General features: G+C 34.8%; 1 protein-coding gene across 5 annotated transcripts in view; it reads right to left on the reverse strand.

Moving 5' to 3' along the window:
* Fer (FER tyrosine kinase) overlaps positions 1–18,416 on the reverse strand; it is a 438,465-nt gene that overhangs the window by 396,551 nt on the left and 23,498 nt on the right. For all 5 annotated transcript variants that reach the window (XM_071612350.1, XM_071612351.1, XM_071612352.1 and 2 more), the window contains one exon: positions 653–919. In XM_071612350.1, the coding sequence (XP_071468451.1) occupies positions 653–859 (207 nt within the window). In that variant the 5' untranslated portion in view covers positions 860–919. The remainder of the gene's footprint in view (positions 1–652; positions 920–18,416) is intronic.

The following is an 18,416-nucleotide window of genomic DNA, read 5'->3' on the forward strand; positions in this document are numbered from 1 at the left end:
TACCAGCTCCCCTGATTCACAGACCTTCCAACATCACCAGCTGTCCTGATTCTCCAGCCTGTGGGGCTTCTTTATTTCCATAATAAATACCTTGTTACGCATCTATGTAAATATACGTCCCATTGGTTCTGTTTCTCTTGAAAACACTGAGTGAAACAGAACTAAAAGAACTGAACACCCCTATAAACCATCTTGACCTACTGCTATCTATGGAACACTACAACCAACAACACAGAATACATATTCTTAAGAAAGGTGCATGAAATATTTACCAAGACAGGTCATATTCTTGATCAAAGGCAAATATTCACAAATTTAAAAGCATTCAAGCTATTAAAAATAAGCTCTTAGAAAAACAGTGGTACTAAATTCAAAATGAATAACAAAAAGGTATCTGGAAAAAAACAAATATTTGTAAATTAAATAAAAGACTTTGAAAGAATGTGAGTCAAAAAACATTAAGACATGTTCTGAACAGGAAGGAAAATTCAAATAAGCATGTAAAATTTCCTGGATGCAGCTAAAATAGTACTCAGAGAAAACTTAGAACACTACAGGCAGACTTGGATATGCTTATTCAATAATATGATCTATGTGCTTTAAGGACAACTGTGAGGCTATAAATAACAAGTGATAAAATTATTATTCTTACCTTGGACACATTGCTGACATAATTCATTTGGACAGTACTTTCCTTATCAACTTGATTACAAAGGTTCTGTAAAGAAGATGCATATTCTTTATCACTTTTTATCCTCAGAGCCATAAATTTCTTCACTGTTTCCAGCAATCGTAATTCCCAGTCTTGTAATTTTAACACAGCTTCATGTGAGTTCTTCAGGTCACTCCCAAACCCCATTTTTGTAAGGCACTGCTTATCCTCCACACTGCACAAGTGAGCCTTCTAATCAGCACATATCTGTGTAAGTAAAAATAAAAAAAATAAAAAAATCTTAAATCAAGGAAAACAGTCTTCAAAGCAAAGCTATGGCCCATTCCTCTTAGGGATTAAAAAATAAAAGAAAAATCACAACAACTGAATGCTTTCTCCCAAATGTCAGAAAAGGATGTCCACTCTATTACTGATATCCATTCAGTATCATACTGGAGACTCTGTACATTACATAAATACAAAGTTTAAAATTTGGATTAGAAAGGAAGAAGTAAAACTATTTTATTTGCAGATGACATCATATTATATACAGAAAACCTTAAGGAATGCAACAAAAAAGTAGTAGAACTAATAAATAAGGGCTGGGTTTGTGGCTCAGTGGTAGGGTGCTTGCCTTGCATGCCTGAGGCACTGGGTTCAATCCTTAGCACTGCATTAAAAAAAATAGATAGACAGATAGATAGATAGATAGACAGACAGATAAATAGATAGATAAAACAAATATATTGTGTCCACCTACAACTAAACAAAAATTAAAAGAGGGCTGGGGTTGTGGCTGGGCAGTAGAGTGCTTGCCTAGGACATGTGAGGTACCGGGTTTAATCCTCAGCACCACATAAAAATAAATAAACAAAATAAAGGTACTGTGTCCATCTACAACTAAAACAAAAAAGAAAACTAATAAATGAATTTTGTATAAGATATAAGATAAACATCAAAAATCACTTATATTTCTGTATACCAATGACAAGTCAAAAATAAAATTAAAAAAATACTATTTACAACTGCATAACAAAATTTAGAAATTTTTTTTATTTTTAGTTGATGATAGATCTTTACTTATTCATTTTTATGTGGTGCTAAGAATCGAACCCAGTGCCTCATACATGCCAGGTAAGTGTGCTACTACTGAGCCACAGCCCCAGCCCCTAGAAATAAATATTTTTAAATGTAAAACCTATACTCTTTTTTAAAAAATCTTTTAGATATAGGTGGACACGATGTCTTGATTTTACTATATGTGGCGCTGAGGATCAAACCCAGTGCCTCACACATGCTAGGTGAGCGCTCTAACTCTGAGCCACAACCCAAGCCCCAAAACTTATACTCTTAAAACTATAAAACCAGAAAACATTGTTGAGAGAAAATTTCGAAGACCCAAATAAACTAATGTTCAAAAAAAAAAAAATTTAAGTTAATATTGTTAAGAAAGCAAGCCTTCCTAACTAAAACTACAAACTTGACATAATTTATATTGACATCTCAGCCAGTATTTCTGCAAGATAGACAAGACAACACAAAATACATATGATAATAAGGGAAACAGAATAATTATCAAAAACGTCCCAGAAAAAAGAATAAAGTTGCAAGACTTACTTTTTCTGATTTCAAAACTTTCTAAGAAGCTTCGGTACTCAAGATAATAAATATAAACATATGGCCAGACATAGAGATCAATGGAGTAGTGGGCCCAGATAAATCTTCACACTTAAGGGAAAATGATTTTCTATGAGTCTATTCAATAAGAACAAAAAGTACCCTCAACAGAGGGGTACAGGGACAGCTATATTTCCACAGGCAAAAAAAAAAAAAGAATGATGCATACACAAAAATTAACTCTAAATGAACCACAGATCTAAATTTCAGAGCTAAAAGTATAAAACACTCAAAAGAAAATATAGGTGTAAATTTTTGTAACCTTGGCTTAGGCAATGGTTTCTTAGATACAACAAAAGCATAAGCACAGCAAAATATATATACATAAATTAGATTTCATCAAAATTAAAAATTTCTGTGCTTCAAAGCACAACATCAAGAAAGTAAAGAAAATCCAAAGAATGGGCAAAAAATCTTTGCAAATCATATATTTGATAAAGGGTCTTTATCTGAACTATGTAGAGAATCCTTATAAATTAATAATAAAAAGACAAACCAATTAAAATGAGCAAAAGATCTTTGATTTTACCAAAGAAAACATACAATGCCCAAAAAGCACATGAAAAAATATTCCATAATATTAGCCATTAAAAAATGCAAATCAAAATTTCAATGTGATAGTAATTTGTACCACTCGATACCTATAATAATCAATAAAGACATAAAAATGAGTGTTGGAAAGACTGTTAAGAAATTAGAAGTTAATGCTCTACTACTAAAATGTAAACTGGTAAGGCCACTACAATTTGGCAGTTCCTCAAATGATAAAACAGTGTTGCCATATGATCCAGAAATTCTACTTATTGGTATATACTCAAGTGAAATTAAAACGTGTTTATGGGGCCAGGAGACGTAGCTCAGTGTTAAAGCTTACCATATACAAGGCCCCAAGTTCTATGTCCAGTACCATATTTTAAAACAAACAAAATATCTACATGCACACTTTTACATTAATGTATGAAACAACATCATTCTATAGCCACAAAGTGAAAACAACCCAAATACTCATCATTGATGAGTGGATAATTAAAATATGATCATATTCATATAATAGAATATTATCTGGCAAAGAAAAGGAATGACATATTGGTACAGGATACAATATGGATGAACCTTGAAAACATTTTGCTAAATGAAGAAAGCCAGACACAAAAGACCACATATTGTATAATTCTTCTACAAGAAATTTCCAAAAAGGTAAATTTAGAGATAGAAAGATTAGTGATTGCCTGAGGTTGTTAAACTTGGGGGAAATACAGAGTTACAGCTAAGAGGAACTGGACTCCCTTTTGTGATAATGAAAACTGATTGAAATAATGATTGCTCAATTCTGCGAATGTACTAAAAACAACTGAACTGTAGTTTCAATGGGTGAATTCCTTAGTATGTTAATACTATGATTTGTCTAAGGTAGAACCCAAGACTTCATTTGTTAAAATGTAATCACCTTTGTGAGATGTCACAAAAGTGGAAAATTAATAGACTGTGATGTTTAGATGTTGGAACTTTGAAAGGTAATTAGGATCAATTAAGGTCATTAGGGTGGAGCCCCATGATGGAATCCTGTTGGCTTTATAAGAGAGAAAGAAGCCAGAAAACATGCGTACACACACACACACACACACACACATACACACACACACCTTATCTCTTGCCATGTGATGCCTTGCACCACAAGAAGGCCGTTACCAGATATGGCCTATTGACTTTGAACCTTTAGAACCCTGAATCAAAATTAACCTCTTTATAAATTCTTTATAAATTCACCCATTTTCTGGCATTACAATACTGGCAACAGAAAATGGACTAATAAAATGAACTATAGTTATAACTTTAAAAACTTGTTTTAAAAAACACTTGTTTTAAAAATCAATACAGCATAACTTAATGATCACCTACTGGTCAGTTATTATAAACTTTCCCAAAATATCCTCCTCGTCCACTATAAATTCTGAAAACTATGGTAGAAAGTATTTTGTCCTCCAGTTTCCTAGAATTTCAGTCATTGAATCTGTCAGAGACAGAAGAAATGTAAAAACACACCTTCTATGTCTAATTCTAAGTCGTCCATACCAAAAGTCAATTTTCTCTTAATTCAGCTGATATCCTCTAAGCTACGCAGAAAAACTAGAAGGGGTTTCTCTCCCTTACCTCAGTGATTTCATCTAAAGACATGGTATAAAATGAGGATTTCCTAACTAGAGAATAATTTACATTTTTTTCCCAATTAAAAGCTGTCCAGTTTTATGAAATATCAGCTAAGTAGAAAAAATTTAAAGTTGTGAAAAATTCCATTTCATTAGTGTTTACAAAGTAGCAACCAAGACACTAAATGAAACTTGAATCATTAGAAATCAATTGACTGATTCACTTTAATATCAAATAGGATGATTCCCTTTTTGTTTTGTTTTGTTTTTGTGGTACTGATGATTGAACTCTACCACTGAGCTACATCCTCAGCCCCCAGTTTTTGAATTCTGTATGCAATGGCTTTTTAAAAAATTCTTGGGGGCTGGGGGCATAACACTGTGGTAGAGTGCTTGCCTACTTACCATATGTGAAGCACAGGATTCCAGAGGAAGGGAGGAAGGAAGGAAGGAAAGAAAGAAGGAAGGATAGAAGGAAAGGAGGGAGGGAGGGAGGGAGGGAGGGGTTCAGGGAGGAAGGGAGATGGATTGATTTTTGACATATTGTATCTTTTATGGGTCACAAAAATTTACAATGAACATTTTTCTGTTATTTTACCTGACACTAACTCAACAAAGTCTGAGTGGAGATATTCGATCTCATTCCATGTTTTCAACAGGATAGGATCATATTTTGAGGGCAAAGAAAGGTAAACTATTTCATTTTTTAAAAAACACTTAAAGCTGAGATAACAATTCATTTTATTCTGTAACTCAGCATAAATATCATCTCTGCTTCTAAATGCATCTGGATAACAATTACTTTCTTCCATTATCAAGAACTTCAGAAAGATTGTGAAAGCACTGAAGGAAAACAGAATCTGGCAGAATCTGGGAAACACTCCAGCCCATCCTAAGGTCAGAGTGTGGATAAGATAACTTAGTATATGGTACCTCTCTTTAAGTAATAAAAAAATTACAAAATTTTTAAAAATTCTTTAATAAATTAAGAATATATATAATTGTTAGACTGATAGTTATTACACATACTTAAGAACTTAATAGAAGGATATGCTCCAAATAATTATCCCATAGAATCAAATAACTATTCATTGTAACAGTGTTTGCAATTTTAAAAAAAACTAGAAATATTTAAATATCCACCATTAAGCAGGCTGCATTTGATTATAGTTCAATAATTCCAGGGGTGCAATTCAATCATAGACTGTGAATGTGTTCAGTGCCCAATGTTCACAACCATATGTGTTTCTAATATCATTCAGTCCTAATAAAAATTAAGGAAATATTGGTAAATTGATATGGAACTATCTTGAAGAATTACTAGACAGAAAAGAAAGATACAGAACTTAGTATGCTAACTTTGTATAAAAGAGGAAAAAAGTAACATTCATTTTGCTTGTAAGTATATAAAATATTTCTACAAGAACAAATAGGCTGGGGACAAGAATGGGAAGGAAATTTGTCATTGTATATTCCTTTGAACATATGAATTTTGTTCTAAGTAAATGCATTGATATTACCTATTCAAAAAATAAAGAATTTTTGAAGACAAAAAGTTGAGAATAATGCAAGCTGAAATTGTCCAGAAAATTTACTAGAAATGGCAAGATTTGAGCTAAGCTGAGATAATACTGTGAGTTAGAATGTAAAAGTCATAAGGGAAATATATTTCAGGAGTAGAATCAGTATGGGGCAACAAAAGTGAATTTGAGGTCAAGTAAAAAATGAAATGTCTCCAAAATCAAACTTATATGGCAAGCAGTGGGAGACAGTGTGCCAATCTGTCTCCTGCCATTCCTCTGCTCAGGAGACTCACAAAGCTCAAACTCCTGGAATTAAGTCATAAACAAGACATTTTAAAAAGATTAATTTGCCAGTGTTAGTTATACAAGTATGTGCAGTGTGTAAAAATCCATTAAACTAAGCATGTGTGATTTGTACCTTTTCTGTGGGTGTGCTATAGTTCAAGAAAGGGAAAGAGAGAAATAGATTTTGATCTGTCAGCCAGGTATAACACTGCTTGAAGATAAAAAAAGAAAGAAAATGAGACATAAGAAGGCAAGTTAAGAAGCTGTTATAGCAATACAGCTTGAGAAATGAGGATCCAGAATTGACAATGTCGGTGTGAATTAAGATGAAAGAGCCTTTATCTGGTAAAAGGATTAAGGAACAAAAGAGATGATCCAAGAAAAACTTTAAGATATTAATACTAAAGAATGGTGAAAATATTAATAGGAATAAAAATATAGAGTTACTGTAAGGAAAATATATTCATTTTAACTAGAAATAAACCTATCTGTAAAACATTAAGGCTAAAAACCCATATTGGAGAGTCAATTGCTTAAAGGTGAGAGATGAAAAGTCTTTATTGGAACTGTGGGTAAAATCAGTTTCATGAAGCAGTCCCTCAGAATTTACCATCAATAACTGGTATAAATAATAATAATTATGTTTAAGAAAAACCAACAATTCAAATATCTCATTGGCAAATAAAGGAGTCCAAATATGATGACCTAAGTTTCACAGCATGGTTTCAAAGCAAAGAAACAGAAGATTCTGGGGCTTGAGGCAGCATGACAACATGCCCATGACTATTCCACCTAGTCTAGAAGACATTCTGAGGAAGAATGGTTAACAAAATCCTGAGAATTCATACCAGATATCCCAATCTGAAGAGAACCAAACAAAAATGAAGAGGTCAAACTGGGGGAAAAAAAAAAAAAAAAAAAAATATATATATATATATATATATATATATATATATATATATATATGAATGCCCTCTATACCAGAATAGTACTTTATATAGAGTGCATGGAGGATAGCCTTGGCTTACCACTTTCCAGTGCTCTAGGAGGACTGGCACCTGACGTTTAAGTCTAGGACTAAAGGATGTTTAATGGAATCTTAGAAGAGTGTAAATCTTAAGAGACTTCAACTAAGCCAAACTCCATTCCAGTCAATGTCTCCCTACCTTTTTACCTTTGTGCTTATGTGCCATAGAACCAAAAAGGAAAACAGCTACTATTCCAGAAAGATGGCACAAACCATTTAGCCCAGCTCTTCCCCAATAAGCACAAGTATGAACATTAGAAACAGCAAAAGAAATAACCAAAGAAGAGCTATGAAATATGGAAATAAGGCAAACTTCTTTGGAACCTTATAAGTAGAATAACACAGAGGCAAGGTGTCTTGGGTCCCCCTCATGTGAGAGAGGAAGATCACCCAAACTCAGTTCTTTCCAACCACCAGTGTGGTAACAGAAGACAACCTGCTATGGTATGGATATGAGGTGTCCCCCAAAAGATCCTATGTTAACACAGGAATAATAAAAAATGCAATGATTAAATTATGAGAGACATAAGCTAATCAGTCCATCCTAGTTTAAAAGGGCTAACTAGATGGTAACTGTAGGCAGGTGAGCCATGGCTGGACGAAGTGGGTCACTGGGGGTATTCCCTGGAAGAGTGCAGCTTCCTTGTGGCCCCTTCCCCTCTCTTTCTCTGCTTCCCTGGCCACCATGAGTTGAGCAGTCTTCATCCATCCCTGCCCTTCAGACATGATACTCTACCTTACCTTGGGCTCAAAGCAATGCAACCAGCCGACCATGGGCTAAACTTCTGAGCTCAAAATAAAATGTTCCTCCTATAAGTTGTTCTTGTCAGGTATTTTAGTTACCACAACAAAAAGCTGACTAACACATACCCCATGTAGGCTACTCCTTCTCAGAGTAGAATAGGAGTTCCTCTAACAACCCCAGGTGAGTCCACCAGCAGCAAGGGAGTTTGACTGGGAATCTCACCAAAAGCAAAAGCCAGAGGAAATCCCTCTGCCTTCCCACAAGACCTAAGATTCCCCTTTTCAATCTGGAGAGACCAAGCAGGAGGGATTAGCAAGCAATTATAGCAAGCAACTTGATCACCTTTTCTACCCAGAGACACCAGAGCAGGCAAGAGAACTGGCAAGAAGTATCCAACTTTTGCAAGAGGTCCAATCCAGGAAGCCATAGGCCCAAGACTCTTCTCCCTATCCCAGAAATATAGGGGCACAGAGCACAGTAAGGAAATCTCAGCACACATTTTCTCCACCAATAGACTTTAAAATTTAAATGTCTTTGGACTTGTAGCCCACAAAAAAAAAAAAGACAGACTAAGACCTGACTGCTAAAACTAAACAAGGTGACTAGTTATGAAAATAAAAGATTGAAATAGACCCCAAGTCTCCTAACAAAATAAATTATCCCATTCAGTCAGAAATCACCTATTACTCCAAGAACAAGAAAAATTATAACTTGAATGAGAAATGATAGTCAACTAATGCCAACACCAAGATGAATTAAATGTCAGAATTATCTGACAAAAATTTTAAAACAACCATCAATAGAGAAATGCTTTAAAAATCAATTACAAATTCTATTAAAATGAATTGGGGCGGGGGGGGGGGGGGGGGGGCGTTCAAGCAAAGAAACACAAGTTGCAAAAATAACCAGATGGAAATTATAGAACTAAGCCATGCAACAACAGAAATGTAAAAGCTTGCTAGATGGCCAGGCATGGTGGCACATGCCTGTAATACCCAGAAACAGTATTACAGTATTAAAAATTGAGAGGCTGAAGCAGGAGGATCTCAAGTTCAAAACTAGCTTCTGCAACCTACTGAAGCTCTACACAACTTAGTGAGACCTATCACAAAGTAAAAAGAGCTGGGGGTATAGCTCAGTGGTAAAGAGCCCATGGTTTTGACCCCTAGTAATGAAAAACAAAAAAAAAAAAACTCATTAGACAGACTCCATAGTAAAGTAAATAAGACACAACCAATGAATTTAAGGACAGTACAATAGAATTCAATCAATCCAGACAGGTGCAGTAGCACACACCTGTAATCCTTGCAACTCAGGAGGGTGAGGCAGGAGGATCGCAAAATCAAGGACACCCTCAGCAGCTTAGTGAGACCCTCAGCAATTTAGCAAGATACTGTCTCAAAAGAAAAAAATAATAAGGATTAATGATATAGCCCAGTGGTAAAGCACCCCTGGTTTCAATAACCAGTACCCCCCCCAAAAAAAAAATCCAAACATAGAGAAAATAGAAAAGAAGCAAAATAACAACACCACCTTAGGGATATATGGGACAATAACAAAAGATCCAACTTTTCTTACATTAGAGTCCAAAAAAGGAGAAAGAAAAGGCATGAAATAGTATTCAAGAAAATATGGTCTACACTGCTGAATAAGATGCTATACAGCTACAGAAATCAACACAGTGTGATATTGGTAAAGGACAGATAATAAAAAAGCAATGTTAACAGAACAGAGAATACAGAAATAGACCGACACAAATATGTTCAACAGATCTTTGACAAAGGCCTAAAACCAATTCAAAGGAGGAAGAATTAGCCTATTCAAAAAATAGTACTAGAGCCATTGGACATTTATTGGTAAGAAAGAGAAAAAGAGAGAGAGAGAGAGAGAGGGGAGAGAGAGAGAGAGAGAGAGAGAGAGGGGAGAGAGAGAGAGAGAGAAAGAGAGAGAAACTTTGACCTAACACCTTGTAAAAAATTAACTCAAACGAATCATGGACCTACTGGCATGTCCATTTCCCAAATTTCAGCTATTTGGGAAGTTGAAGAAGGAGATTCACAAGTTTGCAACCCAGCCTGGGCAACTTCATGAGAACCTGTCTCAAAATAAAAAAATAATATAAAAAAAATAAAGAACTGGGGAGAAGCTCAGTGGTACATTGCTTGTCTAGTAATGTATGAGGACCTGCACTCAATCCCCAAAACCACCAATACTTAAAAAAAAGATTGTAGATTTAATGTAAACATAAAACTACTAAATTTTAGATTTAAAAAAAAAAAATAGGAGGAAATCTTCAGGATCTAAAGCTAAGCAGTGTTTTTAGCTATAATACCAAAACTACAATCCCAAAAGAAGAAAAATGGACATCAAAAGTAAAAATTTTACCCTATGAAAGCCCATAAAAACACAATTTAAATATAAACTGCAGCTTACAGTTTCTAGCGGGCATGTGAGAAGCTTGGAGGTCACCAGTCCATCCAAATAAGTAAAGAGCTACACTAACTGAAAAATCAGTAACTCTTCTTAGATCAGTAAAAGCATTGAGGTCACTACTTTTCCCAAACTGGGGAGAGAGAGGTGAATATATAGAGTCACATCATATCAGAGCAGAAACTTCCTTAAGAACTAGTGCTGGAGGAAGAAAACCTGACCTGTAAGTGACAAACTGCTGAAGGTCAGCGTGGACAAGAGGGGAGTTAAACACTCATCAAAGTACGCAGGGATCTCTCTGTTCTTCCTCACAACTGCAAGAAGATCCACAATTACCTCAATAAAAATTTCAACTTCAAATAAAAATACCTAGACTCAAAAATAGGTCAGAGAAAAACAATAATATGGAGAGTTTTTCACAAATTTAGCCATATTGTTGCAGAAGTAGTACAAGGAATGGATAAAGCTGCCTTTATTAACCACAAGAAAATGAACAGAAATTACACAATTGTGCTGTAGCAAAAAATTACACAGGTGGTAGGGATTATATTATATGCTGACCTGTAATGAAAATTCCAGTCAGGCAGAGAATTACTCTGCTCTGTTCCCCACAATATCACCATGCTTAGAACACTGTCTTGCATACAGTATTATTTTTTATATAATAAAAATCTGTGAAATAAATTAACCAGTTGAGGCTATACAGCATTGCAAGTGCATCTCTAGTGCCCTGCAATCTTACTTTTCTCCCTTCATTCCCTAGGATTCTGGGTAATACTGGCATTAATTCTAACATTAATATTAATTAATTCTATTATTTAATACCTAGTAACATTAGGTATTAAATAACCATAACTGATTAAAGACTTCAAAGTCCTTTGCCTGGTAATCGAAGCTGGCTCAAGACAATTTCCTGCCCTTTGTAGTAGCCACACAACTTACTATTTATGGTTCCTTCACACCCCTGTGCCTTTGTAGATATTGTTCCCTCAGTCTCAATGTTTTTCCACTTATATTGGCCTAGAGAATCATCAACAACCAAACTCAAAGTTGTGTTCTCCATGAAGCTTCCCTACAACCATCACCACCACCCAAACTGAGTTAAGTACTTCCTTTTCTCATATCCCAAGACTACACCTGTATCTGTGCTTCACATGATACATCTCTTATTTCAATGATTTGCTCAGGTGTATTTCTCCCTTTAAACTATGAGCTAACCAGAAACAAATATATCATAGATATTTTTTTTTTAGTCTTTATATCATTGGAGTATCTGTTTTAACATGCCTCCTGCTTTTCAACTTTTGGCTCCATGACTAGCAACTTCTCCAAGTACAGACATGGAAATATTGTTCTTTTGTAGCAAAAAGAAAGTTTACTCTGTGTTGAATATTGTCTTTCATAGTATGGTAATGAAACATAGATGCTTTATGTTTACAAATTTTTCCTTTATTTTAACATTGATAAAGAAATTCAAGTACATCACTGAAGATCTGCTAATTTAGAAAAATCAGCAAACTAGCAAATAAAAACCCTTTAATAAAAATAGGAAATCCTTCATTCTTCCCCTAACAGATATTCTCATGAAATGGAAGGAAATTCAATAATACTTGAATTTATAATCCTTGACTAATAAAACCTATCAAACTCAGTTTATGGTTCAAGTTACAAGAATATGTTTGTATAGTTACATTACAAGAATAGAGTTTGTATAGACTACAAAATAATTAAGCAGTTAAATACAAACAAATTATCTGAAGGTATTTCTTACCTTTTACATGCTTCAATACTGACAGAAGTCAGAAACAGAGTGACTACCTGAACAAAATATTAAGATGCCAGCAGCAAGACAGAAAAAAAGTCACTAAAACCACAAAGCAAGCAAGTACCAAACACAGTTACAAACCAAAAAACTGACTTCACATGAATACAAAGTGAGTTCTTTTTTCAGAAGTACTTAAATAGACTGAAATGAATAGTCACCAAAATTTAACTATGAAGACAGCATCATTCATTACCAATTAATAAATGCTGACCTTGGCCACCTTATGAACGTGGTATTATGTTTAAAATTCCTCATATGCTTTCCGTTTTGCTCCTAGTTCAATTTTAAATGAAAGTTAAATGCAGGTGAAATATCCCTGGACTGGACAGCTTATTGGAACAAAATTAATGAATGACAATCTTCTATACTCAGAGCAACTCTGAGTCTATGATCAAGTGAACAACACATTAGCTTTTAACTCTATTTTTATCTTAAAAGTATATATGAAGTACTAACATTTTTAAATTATTTAAGGAGAGCAGAATCAACAAAAATTTTTAAAGGAATGGCTATAAATCACCAGGTATTTTTATTGGATTATCAAGAGATAAAATAGTGAGGACATAAAATACAATCTGACTTACAACATTCAAGCAATTTACAGTATAGTAGGACAAGTACATAAGCAATGATAATCTGATTAATTCATTCAAAATTCACTCAGTAAGCTGGGTGCAGTAGTGAATGACTGTAATTACAGTAGCTTCTGAGGCTGAGGCAGGAAAATTGAAAATTCAAAGCCAGCCTTAGCAACTTAGCAAAACCGTCTCAAAATAAAAAATAAAAAAGGGCTGGGGATGTGGCTCAGTGGTTAAGTGCCTCTGAGTTCAATCGATAGTAGGGGAAAAAAAATTACTCAACATACAAACATACATATTTGTCTTTCAGCGCCAGTAAACAGGAACATAAATGAATAAGATAAAAGTCCCTAGTCTCAAGAAGCTCAAAACCTACAGTAAATAACAAACATGAAAACAAATTAAATAAAACGTAACTCAACAGGTACACCAAACAGACCGGGTAAAATTCAGCAGGGATATTGACGAAGGATACACAAAGAAAGACAAATGAACATGAAGATCCAAGGTGAAAAGTGCTACAAAGAGATGGGGGGGGGGGGGAGGGTGCAAAAAGACTTATTAAGAAAAGGAAATCTCTTATAAATCTTGAGAGATATTTATAGGAGAAATATACAAATGTATATCTGTTTATCTTCAAAGATGTATAAAGGAAGTAGCTTTGTAAAGGCTGTCTTGGGTTCAAATCCTAATGCTGCCTTTTGTCAGCAGTGTTAACTGAATTTAAACTTCCTCCCTAAAAGCTGAGTTTTCTTGTCTTAATATAAGGATAATAATAGCTGTTTTGCAGGGTTATTATGAAGTTCATGTAAAATTAAGAAATGTGCCTGGTAATGGAAGTACCTTTTAAAAAGCAGTCGTTACTGATAAAGCATAAGACAGCTCAAAGAAAGAAGATGGATGAGAAAGTGGTGGAGAAGAGTTACTTTCTAAGTAGAAAGTTTTAACTGGAGCTGAGGTACAGAAGTAGGAAAACAGGGGAAATGGTGTAAAAACATTGCTAATTTAAGGAAAAAACAATAGAAGAAGAAATTTATAAGTGTAGTATGACCATAATGCATAGAACCTTGTCTGTCCTAAATTCTAAAAATATAACTATCTAGATGCCTTTTAATATTTTACCCTTCCTGCATGATTAATTATTTTTAAAAAAAAATCAGTTCAGTTTTCAAATTAAGGCCAAAATTTTTCTTTTAAAGAGAATAATAATGTGGGGAAATGTCAAAATAATTTCAAAATCCCTTCAAATAACACTCACTAAAGGTATAAACTAACAGAGCAGCAACCAAAAGGGTTTCATCAGTTATAAGTTAAATGAACTAAGCAGCAACCAGTCTCTAACCTGCAGTATGACAGCTCCTCAGGGAGCCCAGACCAGACAAGCCACTATTTAGAACATGAAGGAAATAAGTTCCATTCTTGGCTTTTTTAGGTAATTCAGTGTTTTCCCAAAAAGAAAGGCCTAATCCTTGCTGCCACCCCATCCTTTCCCTTTAGTTATGACCTTACAACTCTATTTTATTCCCAGATTGTTCTACATATGTACTGATTCCTCTAGATTCCATTCAGTTTATAAACAAACTTCCCTAAATCTCTACCTTCCAACTCCCATCAAATCTGAAACCCCACAATAGCACCATGTTTTGAGGTGAAAGCCCTACCTTTCTTACATTTCAACACTCTTATTCATGAGACTAGGTTAAGCAGAATGTGGGCAACAATTCCAGTTTCTTAGATTTCCAAATCACAATTCCTCCAGTCTTCTGCAAAGATTCCTCCTCCTTTAAAATTTATACCATTTGGCTTTATTAATTCCTACCTGACCTTCCTGTTATTTGTTCCCAAATCTGCATCTCAACATTCTACATGCCCCAAAATGATATTGTCCAAGCCAATTCTTATCCTCATCAATGGAAATATTAGCCTTGATAGCCCTTCTCCTCTTCTTCAAAGACCTTCAATTCAACTCTACTTCAAGTGCTATTGTCCATAGTCTAAATCCAAAGTGTTTGCTTTAGCAAAGTAAATTTTAATATTCTAGTTTTAGGCTTCTATTTCTCTGAGCCCTTATCTTCTATCTACTCTTTTACTTCAAAGAGATCTCCAGCCATCCACTAATCAAAGTACTTTCTGAAAATTTATCACCTTGACTCTTCTTTTCTGGGTGAGCTTGCCACTTACCATACAGAACTGGAATAATTTTAAGATTGAAGTAGGATGCTATTCTTTATTATACTAGGGTAAGAAGTATAACTCTGAACCACTCAAAGCAAACTGGAGCACAGAATCCCCTTTATACCTTTCCATATCCATATTAAATTGCTGACTGTTTTACTATTGGTCTTATAACAACCTCCAATTTTGATTCAATTCTTTTTCACTTCCCCTGTTTTTATTGTTGTTATTGTTTTGTTGTTTCTTTTTTAAACCCTGGCTAATTTTTACTAGTGTTATAAGACTAGGTCACTTCATTCAGGAAACCTCTTCTGTGTGATTGCTCTTTATTATCACAGAGCTTAGTAATGAGGGTATCTTTGAAGGATAACATGCTTTTATTTTATTTGTTTATTTTTTTTAATGCAGTGCTCAGGATGAAACCCAGTGCCTCACACATGCTAGGCAAGTGCTTCTCCACTGAGTTACAGCCCCAGCCCAAGAGTATTTTATTCATGTTTGCAACTTCACATGTCTCAAACAATGACAGTCATATAAGTGTACACCATAGGGGTACTCAATACATCTTATAGTTTTCCTCCAACTCTTTCTTATGCAATTATTCTAAAATGTCAAATAAAAAAATGCCTTTATAATTCAATAAAGATTAAATGAGCCAAAAAGAGGAGCTTGTAAATTAAAAGATAGCAGTAATATTAATAAAAACTAGCATGTATTTCCCTCAGCCTAAGCTTTTAAAATTTAATCTTCCCATACATTCAATTATTCTTGCTTTTTTTTCCTCCTATTATTCTGAGTGATTCTGCCCTCTTATGTTATATTTCTAACAAAGTTATAGCAAACAAATTTTAGAGGTACATGAAGCATAAATAGAAATCAAATGAAAAATAGGAAAAGCAAATTGCAGAACAAGTATATCAAATAATTACATTTAAAAATTATACACACATAAACATTTCTTTTCAGTATATTTTAAAAATCTAAACTGATACGCATCAAACTAAATATTTGCTACCTTTGGAGAGTGAGACTTGGGAACAGTTTGAATAATGTCATTTTGCTTTATGTATCTTAGTTTCGGTTTTTATAATAACCATCCATTTGCTTTTTAAGATTAAAAATATATAAAGGGAATGGGGATAGAGCATGTATTTAGCATGCAAGAGATCCAGGGTTCAATCAATTCCCAGCACACACCAAAGAAACAAAACCATGATTCTATACATAGCAGACCCAAAAGGGTCTACAAAGAAACTATTAGAGCTAATAAATGAATTCAGCAAAGTGGCAGGATATAAAATCAACACGCATAAATCAAAGGCATTCCTGTATATCAGTGACAAATCCTCTGAAATGGAAATGAGGACAACCACTCCATTCACAATATCCTCAAAAAAAATAAAATACTTGGGAATCAACCTAACAAAAGAGGTGAAAGACTTATACAATGAAAACTACAGAACCCTAAAGAGAGAAATAGAAGAAGATCTTAGAAGATGGAAAAATATACCCTGTTCATGGATAGGCAGAACTAACATCATCAAAATGGCGATATTACCAAAAGTTCTCTATAGGTTTAATGCAATGCCAATCAAAATCCCAACGGCATTTCTTGTAGAAATAGAGAAAGTAATCATGAAATTCATATGGAAAAATAAAAGACCCAGAATAGCAAAAACAATGCTAAGCAGGAAGTGTGAATCAGGCAGTATAGCGATACCAGACTTCAAACTATACTACAGAGCAATAGTAACAAAAACAGCATGGTACTGGTACCAAAACAGGCAGGTGGACCAATGGTACAGAATAGAGGACACAGAGACCAATCCACAAAACTACAACTATCTTATATTTGATAAAGGGGCTAAAAGCATGCAATGGAGGAAGGATAGCATCTTCAACAAATGGTGCTGGGAAAACTGGAAATCCATATGCAACAAAATGAAACTGAATCCCTTTCTCTCGCCATGCACAAAAGTTAACTCAAAATGGATCAAGGAGATTGATATCAAATCAGAGACACGCTGTCTGATAGAAGAAAAAGTTGGCTACGATCTACATACTGTGGGGTCGGGCTCCAAATTCCTCAATAGGACACCCATAGCACAAGAGTTAATAACTAGAATCAACAAATGGGACTTACTCAAACTAAAAAGTTTTTTCTCAGCAAAAGAAACAATAAGAGAGGTAAAAAGGGAGCCTACATCCTGGGAACAAATCTTTACTCCTCACACTTCAGATAGAGCCCTAATATCCAGAGTATACAAAGAACTCAAAAAATTAGACAATAAGATAACAAATAACCCAATCAACAAATGGGCCAAGGACCTGAACAGACACTTCTCAGAGAAGGACATACAATCAATCAACAAGTACATGAAAAAATGCTCACCATCTCTAGCAGTCAGAGAAATGCAAATCAAAACCACCCTAAGATACCATCTCACTCCAGTAAGATTGGCAGCCATTATGAAGTCAAACAACAACAAGTGCTGGCGAGGATGTGGGGAAAAGGGTACACTTGTACATTGCTGGTGGGACTACAAATTGGTGCAGCCAATTTGGAAAGTAGTATGGAGATTTCTTGGAAAGCTGGGAATGGAACCACCATTTGACCCAGCTATTCCCCTTCTCGGTCTATTCCCTAAAGACCTAAAAAGAGCATGCTACAGGGACACTGCTACATTGATGTTCATAGCAGCACAATTCACAATAGCAAGACTGTGGAACCAACCTAGATGCCCTTCAATAGACGAATGGATAAAAAAAGTGTGGCATTTATACACAATGGAGTATTACTCTGCATTAAAAAATGACAAAATCATAGAATTTCCAGGGAAATGGATGGCATTAGAGCAGATTATGCTAAGTGAAGCTAGCCAATCCCTAAAAAATAAATGCCAAATGTCTTCTTTGATATAAGGAGAGTAACTAAGAACAGAGTAGGGTCGAAGAGCATGAGAAGAAGATTAACATTAAACAGGGATGAGAGGTGGGAGGGAAAGGGAGAGAGAAGGGAAATTGCATGGAAATGGAAGGAGACCCTCAGGGTTATACAAAATTACATACAAGAGGAAGTGAAGGGAAAGGGAAAAAAATACAAGGGGGAGAAATGAATTACAGTAGACGGGGTAGAGAGAGAAGAGAGGAGGGGAGGGGAGGGGAGGGGGGATAGTAGAGGATAGGAAAGGCAGCAGAACACAACAGACACTAGTATGGCAATATGTAAATCAATGGATGTGTAACTGATGTGATTCTGCAATCTGTATACGGGGTAAAAATGGGAGTTCATAACCCACTTGAATCAAAGTGTGAAATATGATATATCAAGAACTATGTAATGTTTTGAACA

The sequence above is a fragment of the Marmota flaviventris genome, chromosome 5 (genome assembly GCF_047511675.1).
Source record: "Marmota flaviventris isolate mMarFla1 chromosome 5, mMarFla1.hap1, whole genome shotgun sequence".
Classification (NCBI taxonomy): Eukaryota; Metazoa; Chordata; class Mammalia; order Rodentia; family Sciuridae; genus Marmota; species Marmota flaviventris.